The sequence below is a fragment of the Aythya fuligula genome, chromosome 8, assembly GCF_009819795.1.
Source record: "Aythya fuligula isolate bAytFul2 chromosome 8, bAytFul2.pri, whole genome shotgun sequence".
Taxonomy (NCBI): domain Eukaryota; kingdom Metazoa; phylum Chordata; class Aves; order Anseriformes; family Anatidae; genus Aythya; species Aythya fuligula.
In genome coordinates this window covers 10,694,860-10,722,619 of record NC_045566.1, presented here as the reverse complement: position 1 = coordinate 10,722,619, position 27,760 = coordinate 10,694,860, and the positions used below count along the sequence as shown (strand labels likewise).

Below are 27,760 nucleotides of genomic sequence, written 5' to 3'. Positions count from 1 at the left end.
CAAGCCGCACCGGCATGGGGCAGTGCCCGGTGCTCCGCAGGGCACGGGCAACCCCGGGACCCCTGCCCGGCTCCGAGAGGGGGCTGCAGGGTCCCTCCCCGCGGTGCTGCGGCACTAAACTATTTATTACTCTAAATTATTTATTTATTGTTCTCGAGCGGCAGCTCCTATTTATGACTTTGGGCCCGCGGGGGCCGGGTGTAATTTAACCCCAGCGCTGATGTGAAGCCCTGGGGCTGCGGCCAGCAGCGCCCCGTCCCCATCCTCGGGCTCCTCGTGCCCCCAACCCCCTTTTTTTTTTTTTTTTTTTTTTTGTCGGTTTTTTTTTTTGGTTGTTTTTCTATTATTTGTAAGATTCGAGGATAAACTCTATTTTTGTACAGCCGCCTTTTCCCGTAGCAATAAAGCGATGGGCCGCGCGTCCGACCCCGCTGCCGGGTGCTGGCTTTTGGAGACGGGGAGGGGGCTCCGGGTGCATGGAGAGGGCGGGGGGGGGACCTCGCTCCGAGGGCCGGGGCGGGGCGCGGGGCCGGGACTACGGCTCCCGGCGGTCGGTGCGGCCGAGCCCGGCCCCCGGTCCGCCCGGTGGGGGCGGTGCGAGCCGAGCCGAGCCGTGCGGAGCCGAGCGGGGCGGGAGGGAGGCGGAGGCGGGTCCCGGCGCCGTCCTGCGCCCGCCGCCGCCGCCGCCGCCGCCGCCCAGCGCCGCCGCAGCCATGGAGCGGAGGGCGGAGGCGCCGCCGCAGGGCCTCGACTTCACCGTGGAGAACGTGGAGAAGGTGAGCGGGGCTCGGCACGGCTCGGGGTGGCACGGCACAGCTCGGCACGGCCCGTTCCGGTGCTGCGCGGAGCGGGGTTTCGGTGCCCGGCACAGCTCGGCTTGGCACGGCTTGGCACGGCTCTACGCGGTGCCCTCCGTGCCCAACGGAGCCGCTCCGTGCGCCGGGGAGAAGCCGGCGGGGGGAGGAGGATGATGAGGCAGAAATGGGAGCGGGAGGAAGGGGGCGCGCAGCCCGCGGGGCGCGGGGGGCGAGCGGCGCCGCACCGGCAGCGTCCCCAGCAGGCGGGGAGGGCCCTGCTCGGGGAGAGCTTCCTCGCCCCGCAGCGCCTTCCTCACCCCCAGCGTCTTCCTCACCCCCCCCGGGCCTTGTTTCAGCCCTCAGTGCCTTCCTCACCCCGTGCCCATCGCCCCCCGATGCTCCCCCGGGGTCCCCAAGAGGGCTGCGGAGCGAGGGGGCAGCCTCTGGGATGCTGAGGATTGGGGTGCTGGGGAGAACTGGGGTCTGGTGGTGGCATGCTGCTGGGGATGGGTTCCTGCTAGCCTCCAAAGAACCCAAAATCCATCGTGGAGAAGGACCCGAAATCCATCGTGGAGACCGAGCGGGGTACCCGAGGGGCAAACGCTTCCCCTGGGTGATGGTGGAGGTGCTGGGGCAGGTGAGGGGCGAGCAGCGAGGGAGCGCAGCCTCCTGCAGCCACCCGTCTCATCAAGCATCCGACACCTCGATCCGCAGCCGGGTCCCCAGACAGCCAGCGGGAATCCCAGCGCCCTCGTTTTTCCTGGATAAGAATAGCCCCAGCTTCCTGCCAAAGCGGTGCCCACGGGCGTGCTGGTGGGCGCATCGCCGGCGTCCTGCACCCCTGCCTGGCCTGGGGAGGTGTCAGAGCACGAGCCCCAGGTCTACGGCCAGGCACTGGTTCCTTTGTGGCCGCAGGTGACACAGCCCGCTGGTGACACCAGGATGGAGCATGGCCCTGAGGATTACCCCACGTCTGCAAAAATGCTCCATTAACGCTACCTTCCACAGCTTAACCCTCATACAGTCAGGGCCACTGGATAATTTTCCCTTGATTTCCCTCTCCGGCAGGCACAAACCACCTCTTTGTCTGCACCAGCCACGAAGCTGGCTCGGGGAGGGTGGGCAGTGCCCGGGGGGCAGCCTGGCGCGGGCAGCGCAGAAGCGTGGCGCTCCCTCCCCGCGCTGCGCTGCATTCGGTCTCCCGATGCCGGGGAGGAGGCAGATCTGCCCTCTAGGATGCTTCGGCTCCCATCCCCCTGCCCGCCCGAGCTCTCGCAGTCGCAGGCTTTGCCATCGTTGGTTGACGTCCCCAGGAGATGCAGCTGCAGGCCGCGGGGGGGGCAGCGCGGGCTGGGGACAGGGAGGGAGAAACGTGGGGTGGGACCAGAAGGAGCCCAGAGGCTGAGCATCTCGGCCCCCCTCCTCCCCGTGTTGCCTTTCAGAGGGGGGTGGCGGGGTGTTTCTGACACAAATCCCGCAGAATTCGGCTCTGGCTGGGGGCTGGGCAGGTGGGAGGGCGGTGGGCAGAGCCGCCTTGTCAGAGTTGGTACTGACAAATAAATGATGTTCCGCCGGCCTGGGCTTTTCTGCCTGTCAGGTTTTGTGCACGGCTCTATTAATAACGTTGAAGGCTGATTAAAGCCAGGGTTCGGCTCCGCGCTGAGTCAGTCAGTGCGAGCGCTGGGGCTGGAGGCAGGAGGAGGGCCGGTTAGTGCTTAGGGCAGGGGGTCAGGGCATCTCCGGGTCCCCACGGTGGAAGCCGTCCTGTGGCCATCATACCCAGTCTCTGGCCAGGCAGTGCCCATCCGATGGTTTTAGAGGCCAGGCAGTGCCCATCACGCTCTCCTGATGGTTTTGGAGTAGACAATTCCCATTTTTGGAAGGCCCGTCCATACCCCCTTGTTATTTTTTATGCAGATATTGGTGTTTTTTGCCGTGTTTTCCTCCTGGAGCTCCCCCTTGACACGGAGGAGCGGGGCTGTGCGGCGGCGGAGCCGTTCTGCTCCGGTTGCTGTGTCAGGGCGCGCAGGGCTCTGGCCCGCGGCCGCTTCTTGTTTGCTGCCAAGCCTGACCTAGATGCTGCTCTGGCTTAAGCACAAGGAGAGCAGGCTGCGGCCGTGCTGCGCCGACCCGCTGGGCACCCGGGGGCTCCGGGCTGGCACCGCTTCCACATGCACCTGCCGCTGAGCTGGAGGGGCCTGAGACAAGGCGAGGCTGAGAGATCCAAGAGCTTCGGGCTTCAAGGGTGGTTTGCCTCCCCGGGCCTAAACGGTGCAATCTGGCTCTTGAACTGTGTGTGCTTTTCGGTGCCCAGGGCTGTCTCGGACTTGGCTGACAGCCTGCTGATGGGTCACAATACCATGGGGAGGGGAAACTCCTGCTGCGGCCCCAGCTCTGCTCCGTTCAGGATGGGTTGCAAAGGCTCCGTCTCTGCTGTCTCTATCTGTCCCACAGGAGCAGGGTGAGGCTGTGTTGAAGGACTTGTGCCTTGTGGTTTGGTCTGCCTTGGGTCAACATTGGTAGCACCTTCCACTGCTGTGTGGTGGTAGAGGCAGGAGGAGATAGAAGAGGCCCTCCTCACCCACTTTCAGTGCAGCTGAATTTGCTGTAGCAGAATCCCCCTTTTTGAAATAAGAGGCAACCCAGGGCCTTTCTGGGGGAATTTCCCAATTGCAAGCTCGAAGCTCTCCTTTTTTTTTTTTTCTTTAAGCCTTCCAGGTTTTTCCTCCTTTGGCCTACCTCTCATCCTCTGGGGTGCCGCTAATACCCACTGACATCTCCCTAGCACATTAGCAGCGTGGCATCTCTGAGCCTTCCAGATTGCCATGCGCCTCCCTGGAGGTGCCTGATGAATGCATGGCATCTCCAGCAGGACAAGGAGGTGGCGTGTGGGGAGCTGGTGTCCAAGTCAGTGGTGGCTGTGGGGTGGCTTTGGGGGCTGCTCGTGGGAGATGCTGAAGCTGGGTGAGGTGACTGCTGCCAGGGCTGCCTTCAGCCCAGGAGAAGGGGGAAGAGAAACCCAAATGCACCTGGTTTCTTTGGAAAAATGTTGTTGACTGTGTTGTGATAAATGATAACAACAATTATGGACCGTTTGGGGTGAGGGAATGGTGCTCCCTGTCCGCTGCACTGCTAGCAGCAGCTTGCCCGGCTGTTCCTCAGGAGCAGCCTGTCTATGCCTGATGGAGCATCAGTGCCTGTGATGGTGAGTTAGGGACCATGGGGGGGTGTTCTTGCAAAATCGAAGGAAGCAAGAAGTCATCTCGTTTGCCATGTAAGCAGAACCACTCTTGGCTGAGCACCTAGCTCCTTCCCGTGTCATGACGGCGGTCAGGTGGGAGGCCGGCACGTTGCTGTGGCTGCCAGGCCTCCGCTGTGCTCTGTAACACCATCATGACAGCCCCTGGTCAGCAGTGAGCTCTTGTGCAGGGGGAATCGGTGGGACTGGAGCCTGGGGGCCTCAGAATGATTCTGAGGTGAGAAGAAGGAGTGAGACGTGGTGGGCAGGGGTGCTCCTTTCCTGGGCTCCGCGCTCCCAGCTCTCCTCTCAAGTCCCGCTCACCCATTGCTTGTGCAGAGCCCGGGGGGTTGGCAGGTGCCCTGGGGTCCTTTCCAAGCCTGGAGCACGCCTGTCCCTTGCAGCCTGCCTGTGCCAGGGACCACGCTGTCCTCTGAGAGGATTTATCCACAGCCGAGCTGCTCAGGGGCTGCAGCACCGTCCCCACCGCCAGCAGGCCGCGTGGGCAGGCTGGGGGTGAGGAGCGGCCGAAGCAGCGGCGCGTTTATTCGGACAGGGGAGCGTACATGGCTTTATGTCACCTTCCTCATCCTCCGTGCTTCGGCAGGAGGCTGCTTTCTGCCCGGCTCCCCTGCCATTTCGGAGGGAGGCTGGCAGGCGTGCGGGGGGGGAGGCGGGATGACGTTCCCTGCGCTCGGCAGAGGCCGGGTAATGGCTGTGCCGCTGCAGGCCCGGAGCGCTGGCGCGGCGAGCGTGCGCTCAGCTGGAAGGGAGGACGAGAGGCTGCAGCAGGAGGCTGGAGGCCGTCCCGGAGGAAACGTGTCGCTGCTGCCCTCGGCCCAGGGTGCCAGGCACGGAGCAGAACTGGAGTGTGTTTGCACGGGCTGGTTTCCCTGCCCGGGTACCTTTGTCGGCTGCAGAGCTGCCCCTGGAGACGTGTGTCCCTGCTGGGAAGCAGCAGGCAGCTTGTTCGGTGCGTGAGGCTCCTGTCACCCCTCAAACGGAGCTGGCAGTGCCACACTGCTAGGCACCAGCCCCTGGGAAGCTGACAGGCCCCGTGTTCATCAGGCACCCTGCAGTCAGGGGGACAAATTGCCGCGGCTGTGCTCTGCGGGAGCTGCAGGGATGAGGGCTGCAGAGGTGCTGAGCTGAGAGCAGCTGCTGCAGCTCCTTCTCCCTGCTGGAGCCACATTGTGAGCTGATATCCACGATCCCCGGGCTGCTCCCCCTCCTGCCTTCCAGAGGGACCAGAGCGGGAGCTCTGACCTTGTGGTCAAGCTTCTTCTGGAGCTCGAGTGGCTGACACCACCCTGGTAGCTGAAGCCCAAAGGCTCTGACCACAGCTTTTTAGAGCAGGGAAGGCCTATAATAACAAGCTTGAATTATTTTCAGCCATGCAGAGATGATGTTGGAGAAAGCTCGTTCCCTGGCCAAAGGGCATAGCTGACAGCCCGGCTGTTTACCAGGTCTCATGTTACAGGTCTAATTGCAGAGGAGGCAGGTCTGGTGTCAGCCACGCTTTTAAATCAGAATGCACAAAGCCTTCCTATTAGATGTCGCTGCCCAATTTCATGCCTTCTGCTTCTCCCTCCTGGCACTGGTGAGTTCCCCTCATCATCTCCAGCACTTCCTTCTGGGCCTGAGAGCGCTGGCTGGCACGGCGATGTCTGGAGTGAAAGTCAAGCAGCAGCTGGTGCCAAAACCTGCCTGCAGAATGAAGACTCTGCCTTTTCTTGCTAGGGATGAGTGCGCTGTACGTTCAGGTACCCTCCTGCAGAGCACGCTGCCTTGCAGCCTCGTGTCCTGCACTCCTGGCAAAGGATGGTAGGTGGCTTGTGTAAGTGGTAGGCAAGGGAGACAACCCAGCATTCTCCTTAGGGTTTCATCTGCTGCTTTGAGACGAACTGGGATGGTCAGCACTGACAGCCATCCTTGAAGGTCCCCCAGGAGATTTCTTGTGTTGTGCAGAGCACTACAGCAGGTATGGGTGGGGCATCTCTAGCTGGTGTCCAGCTGTGCTCAGGCCTGTCCCCAGCAGGATGCTCAGGGACAAGAAGAGGAAGCGAGAAAGCCAGCAGGGATGTTTTTCCAGAATATTGCCCCCCAGCAGCTTGCAGCATGACTTCTAGGTACATAGACCTTGTCACCTCACCACTCACCCTCCCAGGTCACTGTGGAGGTGCTGAGCAGCTCCAGTGCTCGTCCCTGGGGCCTCCGCTGGAGATGTCCCCGAGCTCCTGCAGGTTGCACCTCCTTACACAGGGTCTCTCTGAACCTCAGGCAAGTTTTGTTTTGGTAAGAACACAGGAAGCAAGCTCTGACGAGAGCAAACAAGATGAAGACAGTAAGAGGAGGAGATGGTTGAGAGCCCCAGCCCTGCTGCAGGATGACTCAGTCTGCAGCAGGAGAGCAGGACGCTGGCTTACGTGCAGGTGAGGGCCAGGTTCCCAGCCCCGAGAGTAGCTCAGAGCAGCACGTCCACATCTCCTGCTCAGTAACGAGGTAAATTATGTCTCTGATGGGGCGGGTAGTGCCTCTGCCCCAACAATTGAGTGCTGCTTCAGGCAAGAGTCCAAAATAACTGAGAGCAGAGGAAGGTTTCAGATGTCTGTTGGTAACTCATGTGTTCATCTTGGCCACTTCTCTCTCAGGACAGATTTTTCCCTCCCCATGGTTAACCTTTTTGTGTCGGGGTGCATCTTTCAGTGGGACAGAGCTTGCTCCTCTGCAGTCCGTCGGCTTACTGTGTCTCCTGCCATGTATTTCATAACCTCCTCATTTCTCATAAAGAGGTTATCCTCATTTCTCCCTGCATCTAAGTCTTTAAGAAAGAGACATTTCACCTTCCCTTTAATGTTCCTGCCATTTTGTTGTGCTCTTTGCTCTTGTGCTGGGAATCAGCCCAAGGTACGAGCACTTGCTTAGGAAGCATGTTCTTGTGCCCTAGGCTGCCAGTCTTGCGTGCTTAAAAATAGGGCTTAAATCCCCTCCTGGGTACAAGAACCATACAAGAATTTCAGGGAGCTTTCAAGGGGAGGAGGAGGAGGAGGATATTTGAGACCCAGAGCCAGGATGGGGCCACAAAAAGTCCTCTGCACCTGCTGGAACCATCCTCCAGCTTGATAGCAGGGCACAGCAGGTATGTGGTAGCCTGATGAATGCCATCACCACTCCTTGCTCCTGGGACACACAGTCAGTGGTCTGAAATAAGTCGTGCTGTGCAAGGCTGAAGAGCTCACTGCTGGAAGATGGAGTATGTTTTTTTCCCATCTCATGCACTGGGGCATCACCAGCCGTGACCCCGTGGTGGCTCTGTCTGACCCTTGTAGGCTTGTCCCTTCAGTCCCAGGGGCTGTGCTGTGCTGGTGCTGGCAGGCAGAGACTTTTCTTCCTGGTTTTTGCAGCCCTGTGTAGAGGAATGCATTTCTGCCACAAGCCACGTGCTATGCCTGTGCCCCTTTGTGCCCACCTCGCCCACTCTATTAACATTAAGCTTAAGCACTGTAGGATGTTCCTCTGCAAATAAAGCCCCGCAGCCGGTGTAGGGCCTTGCATGCTGATCCGTGAGCTCTGCAAAGCAGTAACTAGATCTCTCACAGCCTGCGGGAGCAGGTAAGTGATGTTCTCCTCTTCTGGAAGGGGAAACTGAGCGAGCAGCCCGACTGTCCCGGGAGGCGGCGGTGGGGGCAGAGTTCGAGGCCAGCTCCACAGCTCAGCTGTGGCTGGGCAGGCTTGGGAGCACTTCAAAGGGACTCACTCGGTGCAGAGATTAAGGGCTTAGCGGCTGTGGTTTTCCAGAGCTGCCTAAAACCTGACAGACGGAAACATCTGCAGTGGCACTAACGTGCTGGCGGCGGCAGGGAGGACCCGCCTTGCTGCAGGCGAGGCCGTGCCACCAAGCCTGGTGCAGGCGCCCCTGTGGCAGCCGCCGACAGGTCTGGTCTGGGCGAAGGAGAGGACGGGAGGTGACTCAGGAAGAGAAATTTCCAGAGTGGAAAGGAGGGGAGGACAGGTTTGTGGGGCCCTCTGCTGCTGCCAGGTCTCTCGCCTCAGCGGGAGCCTGGTGAGGGAGCACCAGGACTTGTGGTGGTGCCTGGGCTTGTGCCCAGGGACAGGATGGGGCCACGTTCAGCAGTCCTGAGGCATTCCCCTGTCTCTTCCAGGCTCTCCACCAGCTGTACTACGACCCCAACATCGAGAACAAGAACCTGGCTCAGAAATGGCTGATGCAGGCTCAGGTGTCCCCGCAGGCGTGGCACTTCAGCTGGCTGCTCCTCAACATGGACAAGGTGCCCGAGATCCAGTACTTCGGCGCCAGCGCCCTCCACATCAAAATCTCCCGCTACTGGAACGACATCCCGGCCGACCAGTATGAGAGCCTCAAGTCTCAGCTCTTCACCCAGATCACCCGCTTCGCCGGCGGCTCCAAGATCGTGCTCACCAGGCTGTGCGTGGCGCTGGCCTCGCTGGCGCTCAGCATGATGCCGGAGGCCTGGCCCTGCGCCGTGGCGGACATGGTGCGCATGTTCCAGGCCGAGGACTCCAACGTGGACGGCCGGGCGCGCTGCCTGGCGCTGCTGGAGCTGCTGACGGTGCTGCCCGAGGAGTTCCAGACCAGCCGCCTGCCCCAGTACCGCAAGGGCCAGGTGCGCAGCGTCCTGGCGCAGGAGTGCGGCTCCGTCTTCCCCTTGTTGGAGCAGCTGCTGCAGCAGCAGGACTCCCCGGGCTTCATCAAGCAGAAGGTGTTGAAGTGTTTCTCCAGCTGGGTGCAGCTGGAGATCCCCCTGATGGACTGCGAGAACCTGATCCAAGCAGCCTTCACCTCCCTGCAGGACCCGGAGCTCTTCGACACGGCGGTGGAGGCGGTTGTCAACGCCATTTCCCAGCCAGATGCCCAGAGGTAAGGGCAGCCTCTCCTGTGCTCTGCAGGCTGCTGCTCCCGGGCATCTTCAGGGGAACGGGGTGGGCAGGAGAAACCTCAGGCTTTTTTCTAGCTCCTGTTTGGCCTGGAGATGGTGGCGGCAGGGTCTGGAAGTGGGAGAGAAGATGCAAGCAGCTGGGTTCTGGCCTCACCTGGTTGGTGCTGGAAGGCTTTGCACCGCAGTTTGTGTTGTGTATGTTGCCTCTCCTGCCCACCCTGCTAGAGGGCTTTCCCAGCATGTGGGCTGGGCTGGCATGGAGGTGCTGTTCGCTGTCTGCCTGCTGCACCCTGGGGACCAGGACGTGGAAATTGAGCCCTGCTGTTGGTGCTCCTGCACTGTGCTGGCCCCTGCTTCTGTTCCCTGCCTTTTGGCCTCCTCCTTGTGCTGGGTGCCACGTTTGAGCAGCAGCACTCAGGACACCCAGGACACATCGCAGCAGTGAGGACGCAGCCACAGCCCCTTTCATCCTCCTCCTCTCTTTCCCCCGGCTCCTCGTGCCAAACCCTGCAGCCTGACCGGGGAGCATGCCCAGGATCTGGCCAGAGATGTTCCTCTGCCTTCTGCTTCGGGTCCGGCCAAGGAGTGTATCTGATACAGAGATAATAAACCCAGACCTGGCTGCCTCCTCCATCCTGACTCCAGCAGCGTGGCCCAGCAGAGGATTCATCCTTTGTTTGTGGCTGTGGCTGCCCGGAGCCAGGAGCCAAGGCTGGGGAAGGTCCCGCAGGGCTGCGCCGCGGGGCTCCGAGCTCCTCGTCTTGGCAGCGTCGTCTGAGCTGCTGTCAGCTCCTGGGACCGATGCCTGCAGAAGGGAAAGTGCATCTCCTCCGGATCCCTGGGCCACATCTCCTGGCTGCTTAGCAACCTCTGCATCCCCGCCAGGAGGAGGGTTTAGCTGAAGCTGGGCTGAGCCGTGCAGCACGCAGGCTCCGACCCTCTGCGGCGGTGCTGCTGCTGTGCTGTCAGCACCGGTCCCTGGGTCCCTGCCTCAGCTGCCGACAGCCCCGGGGCTGCCCTCTGCAACGGCAGAGGTGCTGTGGCTGCAGACCACGAGTTCTTGGGCCGGCACAGCCACCTTGTAGTAGGATTAGTGCAGGAAATGGGGTGTTGGAGAGGGTGACTTGCAGGTCTCGAATTTCTGACATTTTGCCTTCCTCCCTTCCCTTTCCCTCGACACTCACAAGTCCTTCAGATGTGATTCCATCTGTGTGCAGGAGCCTGGCCCTGCAGTGCTCTTCCCCAGTCGCTTGAGCTTTCTGGGGGGCCTGCAAAGCACGTTGTGGTGAGAAGAGCGAGGAGATCACAGGGGTTTGCTCTCTGCTCCTGTGCAGGGACCGCACTGCAGCTCCCGCATCACCGGGTCCCACTGCTCTGGATGCTTCCTCGCAGCCTCTCCCCATCCTCCTCCCAGCGCTGTCACCCGTGGCCGAGCTCCCCCCTCTCTGTACGCCTCCCGGAGCGCGGGGACAGCGGGGCCATTGTCACCGAGCTGCCCTGCCAGGCGGCGTGTGTCGCGGCCGGCCGCGGCGGGGGCACCAGCTGCTGGTGGGGGCTGGCTGCAGCGGGGTTTTGCTCCACACTGAGGGCCTGGAAGTCTTCTCAAGCGGGAGCCACTGCTGCTGTGACACTCCACAGAGGGGGCAGGGACCCTCTGTTTCTCCTAGCCATGTCCCCCCCAGCCTTCCCAGTGCCAGCAGGTCCCGCCCTCTGCCTTTGTTGCTCAGCCACAGCAGATCCAGCTCCTCCTGAAGCCCCCCGGGAGGCTCCCGACCTTTGTGTTTTCTTGCCTGTCTCGGAGGTTCCTGCTGCTTTTCAGCTGCTCTCTTCCTCCCTGGTCTTCACCAGGGCCTGCCCGCGTGCTCCCTGCTGCCTGCGGCATCCCTCTGCAGAGCAGCCCGAGCTGTGCAGAGCATCTCTCTGTGCTGGGGCTTGCCCCTGGGCTCCCCTGATGTGCTCCAATTCCCATAGCTGCTTCCTCCTCGCCTCCTCCCAGCTGGCCTCATTGAAATTCCTGCAGAGGGGATCCTGCAGGGATATTTTTAATGTCAGGAAAAGGCTTGGTGGTGAGCTGCATAAAAATACTCAATGGGAGGACCGTCCCTTTTTATTGCCTGGTGGGATCAGGGCAGGAGGGATGCTCCTGCAGCGATGCCTGCCCATGCTGTGGTGGCCATGACACTGGCTGCCGTACCCGTGGGTAAGTCAGTCCCTTGTGCTGGTGGCTTGTCTGCCTGTTTTCCCTTGCAAAAGGAGAGCACGGTTTGCTTTCCTGCTTCTGGGTGCTGTTCCAAGGCTGGACGCTGCTCTTTTTGGGGATGCACCAGGAGCTGGCAGCTGCGGCGCCTCGCCACAGCCTCGCTGTCGGGAGCAGCCTGAGTCACAGAAGGGCAGGCACCAAGATTTTGTTGCATCTGTTTGGCAGAGGAGGCTTGGGCTGGATTTTCTGTCTCGTTTGAAGATTATCCCCTGGCTAAGCAGGTCAAAGAGCCGGGCTGCATGTGCCGGAGCGGAGCTGCGTGCTCCTCCGTTGGGCAGCGGTGTTGGAGAGCAGGGAGGGGGCTGTAGGGGGGGATTTGTGGTGGGCACCAGGCACTGAGGAGCCTCTGAAGGAAGCAGGGTGCTGCTTGGCACCTGGTGCTCAACCTCTGAAGAGGAATTTTGCTAGAAGAGTTTTCCAAGAGCTTTGTTAGAAGCAGGTTTTTAATAGGTTGGGGTTTGTTGTTGGTTTTTTTGTTGTTTTTGTTAGGATGTGGTGCAGGTTTTGGATCAGAAAGGATCAAAGATTGTCCCATGTGAGCTGCCTGTCTCAGGGGTTGTCCTCCACACCGTGCTGTGGTCTCCCTTTGCTAAGAGCACGGGGGGTTGTGGGGTGAGCAGGAGGTGCTGGTCCTGTGGGGGGAGCTGTGAGTGCTGGCGTTCACTGGGGTTTGAGAAATGACCCTACCCCTGGAAGGAAAATGTGTTCAGCTGCAGAATACAGACAGCAAATCTCTGTCAGGAGAGCTACCACAAGTGGCTGGAGGGAAATACCGAAGGAGATGCCACCACCTGCATCTCCTGCTGGCCCACGCCTTGGTGGGGCTGCCACCAGCCTGCCTTTCTCCCCGTGCCCGTGGCCGATGGCTCTGTAGCCACTAACGAGCGGGCAGAGCAGGGCCAGCGGGGCAGCGTGCTGCAGCTGGGGGACGTGTGGCTCTCTGCCCCTTCCCCAGGGGAGAGCTGGCACGGGGAGCACCTCCTGCTCCCCACAGCCCCGTCCCCTGCACGGCAGGGCAGGCGGGGAGGCTGCGGAGGAGCTGCGGCTGCCGATAACACGCCTGGCTGGGCAGGTAAGTGACAGGTGGCTGCTGAGCCTCCAGCACAGCCTCTCTCCAGGGGCCCAGGGCTGCGTTTCACCTTCCCTGCCTCCTTGCTCGTTGCCTTGGTTACAATCACTTACCGGCGAGGGGAGGCTGATGTGTGTGTGGTGTGTGCGAGGCTGATGAGGCTGACGGGGAGGAGGAGGGAGCGCAGGGGAGCCCTGCGGGGCTGCAGCCAGCCCCAGGGGCTGTGGGGACAGGAGATGGGGCTCCTCGAGATGGTGTCCTCGTGGTTGTGCAACAGGAGGGGCCCCTGCTGGCATGGGGCAGTGCTGGCTGTTAGCACGCGGGTGACGGACCCAAAGGGCTGCCCTGGGAGCTGGCTGTGGCAGTGACAAAGTGCTGCTGGTGCCAGGCAGGTCGGGGTGGTCGCAGGCAGAGGTATTCCTCTGGCGTGATGGAGGATTTGCACGGGGCTAACAATGACAGGAGCTGGTCCAGCCCCTCGCTTTGCTTGCAGAGGCTCCACTGCAGGAGATTCAGCACATCTTCCATTTAGCCTTCTCACAGCCTTGCCTCTGGCTGGAAGGAGAGGTCCTGGAGCAATAAAGGCTGGTGGAAGCATCCTGCTCCACAGCGCTGCTTTTTGGCAGGGAAAGCTGGGTGGGAGCCGTGGGAAGTGGTAGGGCACCTCTGGAAGCCCGTGCTGGTGCAGACAGTGCCCGGTGCTGACCCCGGCTGTGCCTGCAGGTACGTGAACACCCTCCTGAAGCTCATCCCCCCGGTGCTGGGGCTGCAGGAGCAGCTGCGCCAGGCGGTGCAGAGCGGGGACATGGAGACGTCGCATGGGATCTGCCGCATCGCCGTGGCCCTGGGGGAGAACCACTCGCGGTGAGTGCTGTCACCTCGCTGCGGGCCTCACCTCCGAGCAGCCAGACCCGCGGTGCTGGTGCCAGCCTGACCATGGCGTGCTCTGCTCCCCAGGGCCCTGCTGGACCAGGTGGAGCACTGGCAGAGCTTCCTGGCCCTGGTCAACATGATCATGTTCTGCACGGGCATCCCCGGGCACTATCCTGTCAACGAAACCACCAGTTCCTTGACGCTCACCTTCTGGTACACGCTGCAGGTCAGTGGCTGTCGTGGGGCAGGCAGCCTGGGGCTCCCGTGCTCGTGGCAGGGCCTGGGACCGTGATGGCACTGGGTAGGGGCAAGCTTTTGGATTAACTTGTCCCTTTTTGAGGAGAAGCTTGTGGCAGCATTCAGTTTCTGGGCAAAATGAGGCAATAAGGCCACACTGGATGCCTCGGTGGCCCAGTGGGTCTTATGTAAATGTGCAGGTTGGAGCAGGAGGAAGCTCAAAAAGCCCTGGGGCTCAATTTTTCCACCCCCTGTATCCCTTGGAAAGTCTGAGCCAGCTTGAAGTGCCTTGTTAACATAATTAAAACGTCAGGCTGAATTTTTTCCCACCAGCAAACCCAACAGTTTGCCTCCTTGCTGTGCACAGAGGAGCACACACAGTGTCTCACCGCACACCAGGCCCTGACACGGGGCTCGTGGTTGGGGTCCCTTGGGGGGAGGGACCCCAGACCACGGCTGTCCTCTCCACACCTCGCACCTGCAGAAGGGCTGGGCATGGGGCAGACCCTATATGAGCTGGAAAGGCATCTCCACGCCGAGCCAGCCCTGCGGGATGCACCTCGGCCCCATCCAGCATGCAGACTGGCTCCGTCTTCTTTCCCTGCCACTCCTAACTTCTCCCCCTCCTGCCACCAGGACGACATCCTCTCCTTTGAGCCCGACAAGCAGGCGGTGTACCAGCAGGTCTACAGGCCCGTCTACTTCCAGCTGGTGGACGTGCTGCTGCACAAAGCCCAGTTCCCCTCCGACGAGGAGTACGGCTTCTGGTCTTCGGATGAGAAGGAGCAGTTTCGGATATACAGGTGTGGCTGCAGCCAAGGTCTTTCTTTGCCTGGGTAGCAGAAGCAAGGCACAGATGTGGCTTTGGGTGCGAATGGGACCTGTTGGGTAGGCAGGAGAGGATGCTGGCAGCATCCTGCCTCTTAGAGCTGTGGGGAGACCCGAGGAAGGACACAGAGGAGATTCCTGTTGCCAAGAGCTGTTCTGGCTGGGGTGGTGGCTTGGAGACAAGCTGGTGTTTGGACCAGCTTGGATACTTGTGGTGGCGTGGTTGTCACCCTGCCAGGGAGCAGGAGGGGAAGCAGCACGTCTGTGCGGTGCTCTGCAGGGGATGGGGCAGCATTTGGAGACCCCCCTCTTTGTGTCTCTGCAGGGTGGACATCTCCGACACGCTGATGTACGTGTACGAGATGCTGGGTGCTGAGCTCCTGAGCAGCCTCTATGACAAACTGGGACGTCTCCTGACCAACACAGAGCAGCCGTCCACGTGGCAGGTGAGCAAGGGGAGCTGGCACTGGGCTGCGGGGTGCCAGCCCCGTGGGGGAGCACCAGAGGGGGCTGTTTGTGCCATGGGAGAGCAAAGGGGTGTGATGGATGCAAAGAACATAATCACCCTGACATGTGGGCTCAGAGATCTGTTGGAATAACTTTCCTCCTGCCTCTCTGTCCTTAGCACTGACCAGAGTCCAGCTGGGGTTGGACCTTGGTCCTTTGTGGTTCTGTCTTGTCCCAGCGCTGTGCTGCTGTGGCACAGCACAAACACTGGAGGCCTTCCCTCTCCTTTCTGCATCGCCACCCTGCTGAGTGCCCTTGGCTGACTTTGTGGGGTGAAGCTCTGCGAGGCTTGGGGGACCCAGGTTTGACCCAGCAGAGCGCTGCAGGCAGAGCAGCGGGGCGATGCAGAGCCCGGAGCAGTGTGAGTGCAGGGGAAGCACAGGGTCCTCTGCCCTGCAGCTAGTTGGCATCTATCTGCTCATCTCAGCATCCCCGCTGGGCAGCCATCACTATCAGATTCTGGTCACTAAAATGCTGCCTTCTTATCCCCTGGGGCCATCTGGGTGAACAAATCCTGCCCCCTGAAGCCTGGTGTGCCTGGGGACTGTGCAGCTGTCCCCCTTTATCAGCATCCATGACCTCTGCTGCTGGGTCTGAGTGATTGTTGGGGCAGGGGCTGGGGGTGGCAGTGGGCACGTGGCTCTGACTCTCCCCTCTCCCTTGCCCGCAGCACACAGAGGCCTTACTGTACGGGTTCCAGTCCATCGCCGAGACCATTGACGTGAATTACTCCGATGTGGTGCCAGGGCTGATTGGCCTCATCCCCCGGATCAGCATCAGCAACGTGCAGCTGGCTGACACGGTCATGTTCACCATCGGTGAGGCCCTTGGCTGGGGTGGGAGACCCACCTGAGTCACTGTGAGCAGCTCCTGCCTCCCCTGTGCCCACCCAGAGCTGCCCTTGGGGCTTTGAGCCATTTGTGGGCTCTCCTCTGCCTGCCATCGTCCTGCTGCTGCCACCTGCTTCTGAGTTAGCCCAGGCTCTCCTTGGCCACAGAGCCATCCTTCTTGGGGATGCTGGATAATAACAGTGGGAGGCAAAGCTGAGCAGCTCAGGGTGTAGGGACTGAGGGTCTGGCTGTCGTGGCATGGTCTGACCCTGTCTGTGTGCGCAGGAGCCCTCTCCGAGTGGCTGGCCGACCACCCCGTCATGATTAACAACGTGCTGCCGCTGGTGCTGCAGGCCTTGGGCAACCCGGAGCTCTCCATCTCCAGCGTCTCCACCCTGAAGAAGATCTGCCGGGAGTGCAAGTACGACCTGCCGCCCTACGCTGCCAACATCGTGGCTGTGTCACAGGTGAGAGCTGGGTGCGGAGCAACAAGGCTGGGGTGTGCAGAGGATGTGAAGCAGCAGCTCAGGGCGGCTTGCTTCCTCTGGGGCAGTTGTCCTACTGCTCCCAGGGCAGTAACAACCCAGTGTCCTCTTGTACCTGCAGAAACAGCAGGCAGTGGCATCTCGGCCTTCCCATCAGGGGCTTGCTGAGGTTGCACTCGGGCATCCCTCCTTTTTTCCCTCAGGATAACTCAATTTGTTGTTGCTTGTCTTAACTCTCTGCTTCAGTCATGCCCCCTGGAAGCAGGAGGCTTTCTGCAGCACTCACTCTCTTCTTTCTCTCTCCCGTTCTGTTTTGTAGGAGGTGTTGATGAAGCAGATTCACAAGGTAAGAGGCACTTGCTCACACCTCTGGCTGTTCTGCTCGCCCCCATGCCCCTAAGTTGTGCTCACCGTGAGCACATGAGGGTTCCCACTATGGGTTAGGCTGTCCTGGGGGAGAGCTCAGCACTGCAGCAGCTTGGTGTGGCTAGGAATATCTGACATCTGCCACACTCTGCATGGCTAATCCTAGGGCTCCCGCTGCAGCAGGGGCTGTTCTGGGGGGTATTTCCTCAAAGAGAGGGAAGCTCCCAGGGAGATGTAACTCTAGCAGTTCCCAGCAAGGATGTGGGGACACCTCAATGCAGCTGCAGGCACATTTTGGGGAGGAAAAGGAAGAGAGAGAAAGCGTGGGGACAGAGCCCAAGCTGCCCCTGCAAACAGGAGGGGGGAATCTTGACCCCACAGGGGCTGGGACAGCTCTGTGCAAAGAGCCAAGTGCCAAGGCAGGGTGGGTGGTGCAGGCAGGGACACCTCGGGGCAGCGCCTGTGGCTGGCAGTGACCCGCCTGCTTGTGTCTCCTCTCCGACCCAGACAAGCCAGTGCATGTGGCTGATGCAGGCTCTCGGCTTCCTGCTGTCTGCGCTGCAGGTGGAGGAGATCCTGAAGAACCTGCACTCCCTCATCACCCCCTACATCCAGCAGCTGGAAAAGCTGGCTGACGAAACGGTGAGTGCCTTCGTGCTGCTGCCTCCCTCTGGAGGGGCTTCTCCTGCCGGCTGTGTCCCAGGGTGGCGTGTTAAAGCAGCTCTCCTGAACATTATGAGTTGTCTTTCCCCTCACCCCACGGCAGGCAGAGCAGAGATGAGCACAGACCCACCAGCCAGCTGGGTTGTAGGCTTTTTACCCTTTGCAGCTACTCGTCATTAGGAGCAGAGCTCCTTGGCTCTTGCGAGCTGTGTGTTGTCTGGATCAGCATCTGCTACCCCAGGGTGGAGCCCACACTTCGGTCGTGTGTCATCCTCCCTCATGTGATGTTCCACACGCCGCCCTGGTGGGAGCTGTCTCAGTTTGCTCTGGGTTGGAGCAAGCCACGGTGCTCTTGTGCATCCTCCAGGATTCCTCTACAATAAGGGTGGGTGGAAGGCCTCATGGCTCAGCCAACAGATAGAGAGGGAAGACAGTGTGAGGAACCCCTCTCTGGCACTTTACCTCTCCAGTCCCAGCTCTTCTGCATCCCAGAGGCCTCACCAGGACTGAGCAGTGCAGTCTGTGTCACGCTCTACCTTTATTTTTCCCTGGCAGCCTAACCCCTCCAATAAGCTGGCCATCATCCACATCCTGGGGCTGCTCTCCAACCTCTTCACCACCCTAGACATCAGCCACCACGACGACGACCACGAAAGCAATGAAGTCAAGAAGCTGCCAGTGCAGCAAGGACCCAACCCAGTGAGTACAGCGGCAGCTCGATGCTGGTGGCCACAGCCTGGCCAAGCACCCTGTTAGACGTGGCTGGAGCAAGAAGGAGAGACTGTGAGGGGAGTGGGTGGAGGATGCAGTGTGTGCCATGAAGGTGGGAGATGGTGTGCTCCGGCTAAAGCAGTTCCTTCGGCTCTTTCAACCTCTCTGCAGTGGGCAGAGGTTGATCTCAGGATCCCTCCTGGCTGTCTGGAGGACAGTCCCAGTGCTACCTGCCAGCCACAAGCTGTGCCAGGCTGCTTCAGCACGGAAGAAAGCCCAGCTGCAGGGAGGGGACAAGGCAGGGGGTGCCTGAAGGGTTGAATCCAGGCCATGCTTAGCACCAAACCTCCTGTCTCCAGTGCTTTGGGGCTAATTCTCTTCATCCTTCTCCTTCCTTGCAGGTGGTAGTTGTTCTGCAGCAAGTCTTCCAGCTCATACAGAAGGTCCTCAGCAAGTGGCTGAACGATGCCCAGGTGGTGGAGGTAACCAGGAGCCTTGTGTTAGTGCCTGCTGCTTTGCTTCTGTCCTTGCTGGGCTGCACAGGGGACAGCAACGGATGGATGTTGGGTGATGCTGCCAACCTGTTGTGGGCAATTGCATCCCCTTGTAACAGGGGTGTCTTTCTGGGTTGCCCAGCACTGCTGCAACCACCAGCATCTGGCCATTCTTGTCCATTGTTTGCCCCAGTCAGCTCTGCTCCTTTCATTACAGGAGCTGTGCCATCAGCAGGGAGATGAGAGCTGGGGCTACCAAATGCTTGTGTCCCCTAAGGGGAGAGCTCTGCTCTGTCCTAGACCCGTGTCACCTCTGTTTCCTGGTGTCTGGGAAGAGCAGTGAAGCATCCCAGCAACCTGCTTGATCAGGGTCCCTGCTTGATCAGGGGCGTTGGACCAGATGACCTCCAGAGGTCCCTTCCAATCTCAACCCTTCCACGATCCTGTGCTGCAGAACTCTCCCACCACCGCTGCTCACATTGTCTCTCTCTCTCTCCCCCCACAGTCTGTCTGTGCCATCTTTGAGAAGTCGGTGAAGACCCTCCTGGATGACTTTGCCCCCATGGTGCCCCAGCTGTGCGAGATGCTGGGGCAGATGTACAGCACCATCCCCCAGGCCTCTGCCATCGACCTGACACGGCAGGTAGGGACCCGCGTGGGCACGGCTGGGGCTGCCGCTCCTGGGGAGGCTGGGAGGGTGCAGGACAGCTTCAGTCCTTCTCTGTTGTCTCTTGCAGCTGGTTCACATCTTTGCTCACGAGCCTGCCCACTTCCCTCCCATCAAGGCCCTCTTCTTGCTCGTCACCTCCGTCACGCTGACCCTCTTCCAGCAAGGTATGTGCGATGAGCTCCTCGTCGTGCTGGGGCTGTTGTCAGGCTGTTGCATGCATGGAGTCTGGAGGCGTCTTTCCAGGAATGGCTGTTTTCACTCCTAGCTAAGCTAACGGGGCCATCTCTGTGTCTCGGATTCATCCCAACCCCTGGACGGTGGGTACCTTCCCTGCGGGACAGCAGAAGCAGGGAACCCCAGCGCAGGGCTCGGAGCTCAGGTGGCGGCCCCGCTCCCGTGTCAGGGCTGGGCACCTCGTGCCAGGCTAGAGCAGGAGCCCCAGGCCCGCTTGGCTGCATATTCACCAGGAGATCCTGGGGTTTGTCTGCAGACCAGTGGCGTTTGTGGTGGCTGGGAGCCAAGCCCTTGCAGAAGCAGGAAGATGTGTGTGAACACCTGTGAAAGCACCTTTCCAGTCCCTGCTGTGTCCAGCATCCTCGCTTAGGGCAGGGCCCCGTTTTTGGCTTGCTGCCTGCATTACCTCCTCGCTACAAAAGGCAGACGGGGTTAGGACAGGCCCCTGCACACCACAGCTCCCCTCAGCCTCGTGGTGACTTGCCCCACGACAAGGACAAGCGTCCCTTGGAGCTGCTGGCCCAGGTCCTTCAACAACCCAGTTCTTACATGTCAGAGGGTTACGTGATGCCTTCCCCAGCCCGAGGCTCAGAGCTAGAGAGGTGGGGGATGCGGGGAGCCCGTGCTTCCTCGGGACACCACGGTCCGAGCACGTCCTGCTGTGCTCCGGTGTCACTTGGGTCGGTGACGAGCGAGCTGGGCTCACCCAGAGGTCAGGTCCCCGCTTCCACCAGTGGCTCGTGGGTGTGCGTGCACTCGGGTCCTCCTGCTCGGAGCCAGGCAGGCACGTCGGCACGAGGAGAGGGAGGGGAGGGCAGCAGGGGGCAGAGCCCACGTGTGCCAGCGCTCGGAGCAAGCCTCGCTCCAGCAAGCAGCCACCCAGCTCGCTGCGTGCCCAGGGCTGCGCTCCCACCCCGGGGTCCTCTCCGGGCAGCAGGAGAGGGGGGGGACGTGCGACCCTGCGGGGGCCGAGACGTGTCCGTGCAGGGAATCAGATGGCAAGGTAGGGTGAGTGGTGCTGGCACGGACACCTCTGGGCACCGGCTGGTCTCTCTGGGGGGTGCTGGACTCAGGGACTTTTGGGGAGCATCTGGGAACGGGGCGGGAGGGCGACTGTGCCAGGGGCTCCCGAGCAGCTGATGCTGGTGACGAGCATGTGCACGCCTGAGCCCGGCTGGGCCTGCGGAGCGTTTGCTGAGGTGTTGTCGTTCACTTGCAGTTATCTTCCAGGACCAAACGGTGCTCTGAAGACACCCGCTCAGCCCCCACAATGCAAAAGCTCTAATTCTCCTTGTGGAGATGGTGCCCAGCTAGCCCCTGCTCCTCCTCTCCCTCCCCAAGGACACGAAGATCTCCTCCTTGGCTCTGCAGCACCCAGGCGCTAGCTAGAGACCCTGGGGCTTCAGACCCTTCCCTTTGCAGTTTCTTTCTGTTCTTGGGTTCTCCAAGTTTCATGATTTTTTGTATGTTTTGTTTCTTTAACTTGCTTCAAGCTGCTCATGTTGCCCATCCCCTTCCCCACACACCCCTCCTCCCTTACACTCCTGTTTTCACTTGTAAATTCTTTCTGTATCACATAACTATATGATGTTGAGTTGCTGTTTGTATGATTTTTCTCTTAAGTTACATCTTTATTATATTTTAGGGCCCAGGGATCATCCTGATATTGTTGATTCATTTATGCAACTCCTGGCACAGGTGTGTTTTAGTTTCTTATTCATTCACTTTCTGTTCTCTCTCTTTCTCTTTTTAATTCAATTTAAACCTATTTTTAGCTTTCTGTTGACAACGTTTTTTTCCTTTTAGTTGAATATCGAGTTTCTCCATCTGTTTCCGTGGAAGTTGAAAACAAAACATTCTCCTTTAGTTCTGGGTTCGCACCATCCCCAGGGCAGCCCCAAGCTGCCACCCCCTCGCCTGGCCTTGGGGGCACAGCTCCGGGGGCTTTGGGCTGCTGCCACAGCCATGCTCCGGCGACAGAAAATTAGAGCATTAAGGGGTCGTGGTCCTCCTCATCTGCCTGCCCCGTGATGGGTCCTGCAGAGCCGGGACAGGCAGAGCTGGCCGTGGTGGCAGGCAGCCTTGCCTAAGCCTGGCGCTGGGCTGCGTGGCCACCAGCTCCGAACCATCTCGCCTGCTGGGGCGAGCAACCTGCTTGTGGTGGTACCAGGACCCCGGGTGCCACCGGGCTCTCTGCCTGGCCAGCCTGCCCTGCTGCACTGCCACCGAGCCCCGGCAGCATTTGGGGACGGTGGCTGGGAGGTGGCGGCCGCAGCTCCCGTGGCGCTGGCTCGATGGCACGCGGCTGGGGTTGTGTCGGGAGGAGCCGCCTGCCTGTCCCCCTTGGAACAAGGGTGACAGCAAGAGTCTGCCATCAGAGTGTCCATGGGCTTGTGTGCATGCAGCTCTGTGCTGGGGCTCTTCGTGGTGCCACCGGGCGGTGTGATGTCCTGCTTGCTTGGCCAGGGACTTCTGTCACTGCTGGCAGCGGGTAGGCAGGGCCCGCGCTGTGCTGTGTGTGTATATACAGCAGCCCGGTGTGCTCCACAGCCTGCCGTGGCTGCAGGGGGAGAAGCCCTGATGTCCTGGGTGCAAGGAAATGGCTGGGGGTGGCAGGGAGTCGATCTGCTGGTGCCTCCCTGGGTGTCTGCTTTTGGGCACTGTGCCGGGTCCGGCTTGTCCTGAGCGTTCAGCTGTTGGGCAGCCCCCTCTGACGGCTGCTCGGCCCATCTGCAGGTCTTGTGGGATGGAGCTGGCACGGAGCAGGTGAGGAAGCTGCTCGTCACCTCCCAGGCTGTGTCCATGCGTTGTGCTTTGAAGGTCCCGCTGAGACGAGTCCCATCTTACAAACCACACGACAGCACTTTCTTCCCCACTCTGCCTGTTGAGAGATGTGAAATAATTGAGGTTTCTGGAAAGCGTTTGCAGGTGGTGATGCCAGTCTCGAAAGTTATGATCTCTAACAAGGTTTTCACACGAGATTTGAGGATGAAGATTTGAGATTTAAGTGGGATGTGAGGTTCACGAAGGTGTCCTTCCCTGCTGTGCAGACAGGCGAGACCTCAGCTAGAGCACTGCAGCTGAAGCGGGGCATGGTGTTTCTGTAGATACAGACCAGAGAGCTCAGGGAAAGCCATCCAGTGAGATCATCACCTCATAAACATGAGGAGAGCCTGAGGAGTTGAATGAGTCTTGAGGCGTGTAAAAGGTAATGCCAAAGATGTAGGTAATTTTTATTCACTTGGAATGGAAGTGATGGGAGGAAATCATGGAAAAGGAGTCAGGCTAGGCAGTAAGAGACGTTTCTGACAGCATGGGGAAGCACTGAAAGGTCACTTGGGGAGGTGCTGTCACTTGAAGTAATTCTCAGCAAGCCTTTTGCTCCTGCAGGGTGGCCCTGCCATGGGGGGAAGGCACTAGGCAGCCCTGAGAGACTCTCCCGAGGCTGTTTGCTGTTTTTTTGGGAAGTACTGAGTTCCTCTCTAGCTTGGGGTCCTCCTCGATGCCTGGAGGTGATTAACATTGTGCTACCAGCCAGCCATCTCTGACAGCCACCTGACCCCGTATTTCCTTGGGCTTTTTATGCCAGCAACCCCACGGAGCCCAAAGGGCCCCATCCCCTTCCTCTGTGCTCACGTGTGGGATTGTTTCAAGGTTTCCTCCTCTCCCAGGGCTGACCGTCTGGCAGGGTGCTGTGAAACTCGTCAGGAAAGGGCCCTGCATCCCTCCTGGCTCAGGACTTCAGGCACTGCCTGCCAGCAGAGGTGTGTCCAGCCTCACCAGCACGGCCTGTCCTCCTCCAGAGGAGCACGCTCTGCTTTCATAGAGCTCTTTCTGGAGTCTGTCCTCCCTAGCTCTTAAATTATGCCATGTTTGTGCTTTTCCTGTGGGTTTACAACATGGATACTGGAGCTCCAGCCAGTTCCTTCCTTCTCACCAGCCTCGTGAAGAGAGGTGACAGGCCCGGCTTGCTCCTGCCTCCTGGTACCTGCACTCAGCCCTCGGTCACAAGCGTTGAGGGAGCTGTCTCTGAGTCACACAGGATTTCGGCTGGCTTTGAGGCTGCCCAGTTAGCGCAGCTGATGGCTCTGCCAGCGTGTTAATGCTCAACCCTCACATGATGATGGCTCGCCGATCACAAGACCATGCTGGCTTCAAACAAATGTCTTATTAATGCTGTTGTTGCAAATCAAAGCTAAATACGAATTAATCGGTGTGCTGTAAGCCTGCACTGAGCAGTGCTGGCACCTCCTGCAGGTAGATCTGCCCCAGCCTCGGGTGGCACTGACCAGGCCAGGTGCTGGAGGAGGTGAGGAGGATCTAGTCCTGTGTTTGGGAGCCCCTGCCTGCTCTCTGACCAGCAGGTACCACCTGCAGGTGTGCTCCTGGGTACACCATGGTTGTTCTGAGTCAGGGTTTAGGGGAGCACAGACCCCAGCCTGAGCTCTGTTCGTGCAGTTTCCAACCCAAGATGTCTCATGCTGGTTTCTGCAGTTTCTGCATCCAGCAGGAGCTGCTGGCTGAGGGCCATGCCCCAAGCCATGGGGCCAGCACTCCAGTTTGCCTCCCCAGTGAGCCTTCCACCACTTCCACCCAGCCTTGTGGACTTCTCCACACCAACGTGGACCTCCAGAGCACCCTGTCCCCGGGGCAGACTGTGCACGTGGGCCTTGATGGGCAGAAGATCTGGGACCTTCTGTGCCAAAGAGCCACCACCACTGTCCTCTTCCTCCTCCCTGCTTGAGCTGGGGCAGACTGCATGATTGTCACCTCTGGCAGTGCCGAGGCTGGGTGACAGCGTGAGCTATGCCCCTCTGGAGGGGAGCACAGCCCTTCCCTAGGGGCAGCAGAGCCCTCGAGCTCTCCACCACACCTGCAGCCCTGCAGTGGGCACGGGCAGGGGCTCGCTGCTGCACTGCCCCTGCTGTGCCTTGGCTGCTGGAGAAATGAGGTTGGTTTGGTGGCCTCACATCCCCTCCGTGCCTGCCAGCCTCAGAAGAGCCGGGTGTAGAAGATCCTGCTCTGAAGACCTGCCCGGAGGGTGTCCCAGCTGCCCCAGAGGAGAGCCCCCTGGCCTTTCTGTGCCAGCCTGCAGGACAGCACTTGGGAGAGCCAGCGCCTGCTGCAGCAGAGGATGGGGAGCACTGCCAGGTGGAACCTGAGGAGCTGAGCAGCTCTGGCAGGAGACACGAAGACAGACAGACAGGCGAGGAGAGGCCCCAGGGCTGGAGCAGGGCTCCCTGGTGCTGGGAAGAAGCAGCCGGACCCACCTGGTGCAGCTCCCTAACAGAGCAGGGCCCCACGGCCCCATCTCACAGGGGTAAAAAGCTTCTCTGCACGTCAGATTTGTGTACGTGTGCCTGGATTGGGCTTGCACGCTGCTCTGCGCTGGTGGAGGAAGGAGCCCTCCCGAAATCGCAGCGTGCTTTCACCCGTGGCACTGGCTGAGCGAGAAGTGGGCGCTGCAGGGGGCCTGCAGGAGAGCCCGGGTGCCTCTGCCTCCCGCAGGCTGGTTTGGCTGGGGGGAGCTTCGTGCAGGTAGGTGGCTTTCGTAACCTGATTTTGTGACCTGAGCGTCTTGGGAGACTTGTGCCAGCTGGAGGGGTTTGCGGGGCAGAGGAACCAACGGCTGAGTGGTGTCACCAGGGCCAGGTGCCCTTGGCAGGGTGCAGCTGGGGGGAGCAGGGGGGATCCAGGACCAGAATGACAATGTGCCTTGCACGGGTGTGTCCAGGATGGGGCTGAGCAGACCGCGGCGGCTGCAGTGGGCTGATGTTTCCGAACCATGGCCCATCTGCTGGCTGTCTTTGCTGTGAGCGTGTCAGGAGGCAGGAGCACAGCCTGTATATACACACACACACAGGCATAATGCAGCCATGGCTCGTACCTAGCAGAGAAGCAGGTCTCTGGCAGTGCCACCTCTGCCAGGAGCAGCAGTGCCAGATCCGTGTCCTCTTGCAGCGTGATACAAAGCGTCAGGAAGGAGATGGGGTAACCCCAAAACCTGCCAGGCTCCCTGCTCTCCAGCACGTTCCCTGCACTGGGCTGACGGCCGGGGGCTTTCCCTGGAAGGGAAGCAAGAAGGGGAGGGAGGGAAATCAGTTCTGCTCCAGGTGGGGACGGTGGCTGCGGGCAGTCCCTGCTGTCACCCCAGGGAGCGGGCTCAGGGCAGCACACAGCTCAGCCCAGCGTGGAGAGGAGCCAGGCTCCTGCCGTGGTGTCCTGCTCTCAGATCTCCGGGGACAGGCTGTGGCTGCTGTCCCCAGTGTCATGGTGACAGCGGGACAGGGTGCGTGGCTGCTGTCCTCAGTGCCAGCCCACAGCAGTGGGCACGGTGTTGGGGGGGCACAGACGTGGCCGCCTTGTGTAGCAGGGCAGAAACCCTCCTGTGGAGCAGCAAGTGGGGGGCGAAACGTTTCTGTCCTGTGACTGCCAGCACAGGGGGGACAAAGCCACAGCAGTGGCCCCATCGTGCCACGGCTCAGGGTGTCCCCAGCGGTGGTGGAGCAGCAAACTGAGCCCCACAGTGGCTGGTGGGGTCACTGAGCGGCAGAGTAAAACCACAGCTTTTTTGATCTCGTACTGGCTGCCAGGAATTGCCAAGTGATTTTGGCATCTTGTCGCCTCCTCTGCCTTGCAGCCAGAGCAGAGCGAGGTGTTGGTTCAAGCTGGGGGCAACCAAAACACGGGTCACTGCACAGACCGGTGGCTGTGACCCCAGAAACACCAGCATCTTCAAGAGGAGAGGACTGAGCCAGAGGTATCCTCTGCTGGGCCCAGCGTGGCTGCCAGCGTCCAGGAGTGCTGCCTCTGGGACAGGAATCCTGTCCTCTGTGTCTGGAGCATTTGTGCGTACACCACCTTGGCATCTATCCTCAGGTCTTGGGGTCAGAGCTCCCCGGGTGTTGCGAACGGCCTGGCTGTTTGGTTGATGCTTTTTTTGGGGGAAAAGCGATGGTTTCCTTCTGTACTGTGTGAATCTGCTGTTTGCTGTCTGTGCCCAGGTAAGTGTGCGTCCAGGCAGAGGCTGCCTGGGGCGCCGGCTTCCTAGGAGTCTTCCTGGCTGCCTCTGCAGGGTTGTGTTTATTCGGCCTGTCTGTGTGCCTTGCAGGCTCTGAAGAGGAAGCCAGACCTCTTCCTGTGCAGCAACCTGGATGTCAAGGCGGTGTTTCAGTGTGGTGAGTACCATGGGCAGGGGCACCGGCTTTGTGCACGCAGGCAGGGACCTGCTGCCAGCCCTCTGCTGGGAGCCCGGGCTGCTCCTGCAGCTATGGGAGCAAAGCAGCCAGGGGCTGGTGCTGGTGCTGGTTTGGGATGGTGCCGGAAGGTTCTGGCCGCTCACCTCAGCGATTTCCACCTGCAGGTGTCCTTTCCCTCAAGTTCCCTGAGGCCCCGACGGTGAAAGCATCCTGTGGCTTCTTTGTGAGTATTGTGGCTTCCTCAGCTGCATCCCTAGAGCCCCGGGGGCTGTGCTGCAGCCCGCCGGGAGGGCAGGAGCGGAGCTACGGGACGGGCAGGGGAGCTCACGGTGCTGAGCTTTGGTGCTGAGCGGGCTGGCCGCTGTGTTGCAGACAGAGCTGCTGCCCCGCTGCGGAGAGATCGCCCCGGTGGGACAGGTGGTGCACGAGAACGGCAAAGTGCTGCTGCAGGCAGTGCTAGAGGTGAGTGGCACGTGTGTGAGGGGACAGACGGGGTGGCAGCGGGGCTGGGAGAGGCAGCGTGGCTCTCTGTCTGTCTGCTCCATCACAGGGCGTCGGCGGCCAGGCCTCCCGCAGCCTCATGGATCACTTTGCAGAAATCCTCTTTGCCTTGAACAAGCACTGCTTCAGCTACCTGAGCATCTGGATCAAGGAGGCCATGCAGCAGGACGGCTTCCCCTCGGCCCGCGTCAGCCCCGAGCAGAAGGAGACCTTCAGCCAGCAGATCCTCAGGTTTGTGCGCTCCCCGCTGCCGTGGCAATCGCAGCGCCGCCCGTCCCTGCTGCCCGCCTCACCTCTGTCCCTCCCTCTGTGTTAGCAGAGAGCGTGTGAACAAGCGGCGAGTGAAGGAGATGGTGAAGGAGTTCACCCTGCTGTGCCGAGGGCTGCACGGCACGGAGTACACCGCAGACTACTGAGCGCACGCCCGGGACCGCGGACAATTTAACCCAGACCAGCTCTGCCCCGCCAGGAAGCCCCCGTCCTCCCCGCCCTGCTGCAGTACGGCTCGTAGAATAACCCTCCACCTAGAATTAACCCACTCGGGACGCTCCTCAGCTAGACTTGGTGGCCGCATCTCGGTGTCAGCATCTTTTCTTCCCCCAGCATGCTCCCCCCTTGCAGGGGACGGGAGTGCCGGCTGCAGGAGGCGGGAGGGGGGCCAGGGCAGGACCCCCCCGGCACGGGCTGCTCACCCTGCCCCAGCACGGCCCCGCGCAGGGGGGGCTGCCCCTGCGCCCGCGGCAGGGACTGGCTGTGCAGGGGGGCTGCCCCCTGCTCGTTTGTACGCGTGTGGTTGGGAGGGGGGAGGCCCTGCACCTAATTATATTAAGGATATTTCTACGTCCCGGCTGTCGTCACTGCAGTGCTTGCACCGGGCCT

At 60.5% G+C, this 27,760-nt stretch overlaps 1 protein-coding gene across 1 annotated transcript; it reads left to right on the top strand.

Moving 5' to 3' along the window:
• The first annotated feature begins 625 nt into the window (after window positions 1-625).
• Window positions 626-27,721, top strand: IPO13 (importin 13). Its single transcript, XM_032192627.1, has 20 exons — window positions 626-776; window positions 8,199-8,935; window positions 13,007-13,147; window positions 13,241-13,382; window positions 14,030-14,196; window positions 14,547-14,667; window positions 15,399-15,546; window positions 15,844-16,025; window positions 16,363-16,389; window positions 16,917-17,051; window positions 17,628-17,771; window positions 18,185-18,265; window positions 18,783-18,920; window positions 19,015-19,111; window positions 20,827-20,879; window positions 26,293-26,359; window positions 26,545-26,603; window positions 26,753-26,842; window positions 26,931-27,112; window positions 27,201-27,721. The coding sequence occupies exons 1-20, from the start codon at window positions 714-716 to the stop codon at window positions 27,295-27,297; spliced, it is 2,871 nt and encodes a 956-aa protein (XP_032048518.1). The 5' UTR covers window positions 626-713; the 3' UTR covers window positions 27,298-27,721.
• Window positions 27,722-27,760: the final 39 nt, after the last annotated feature.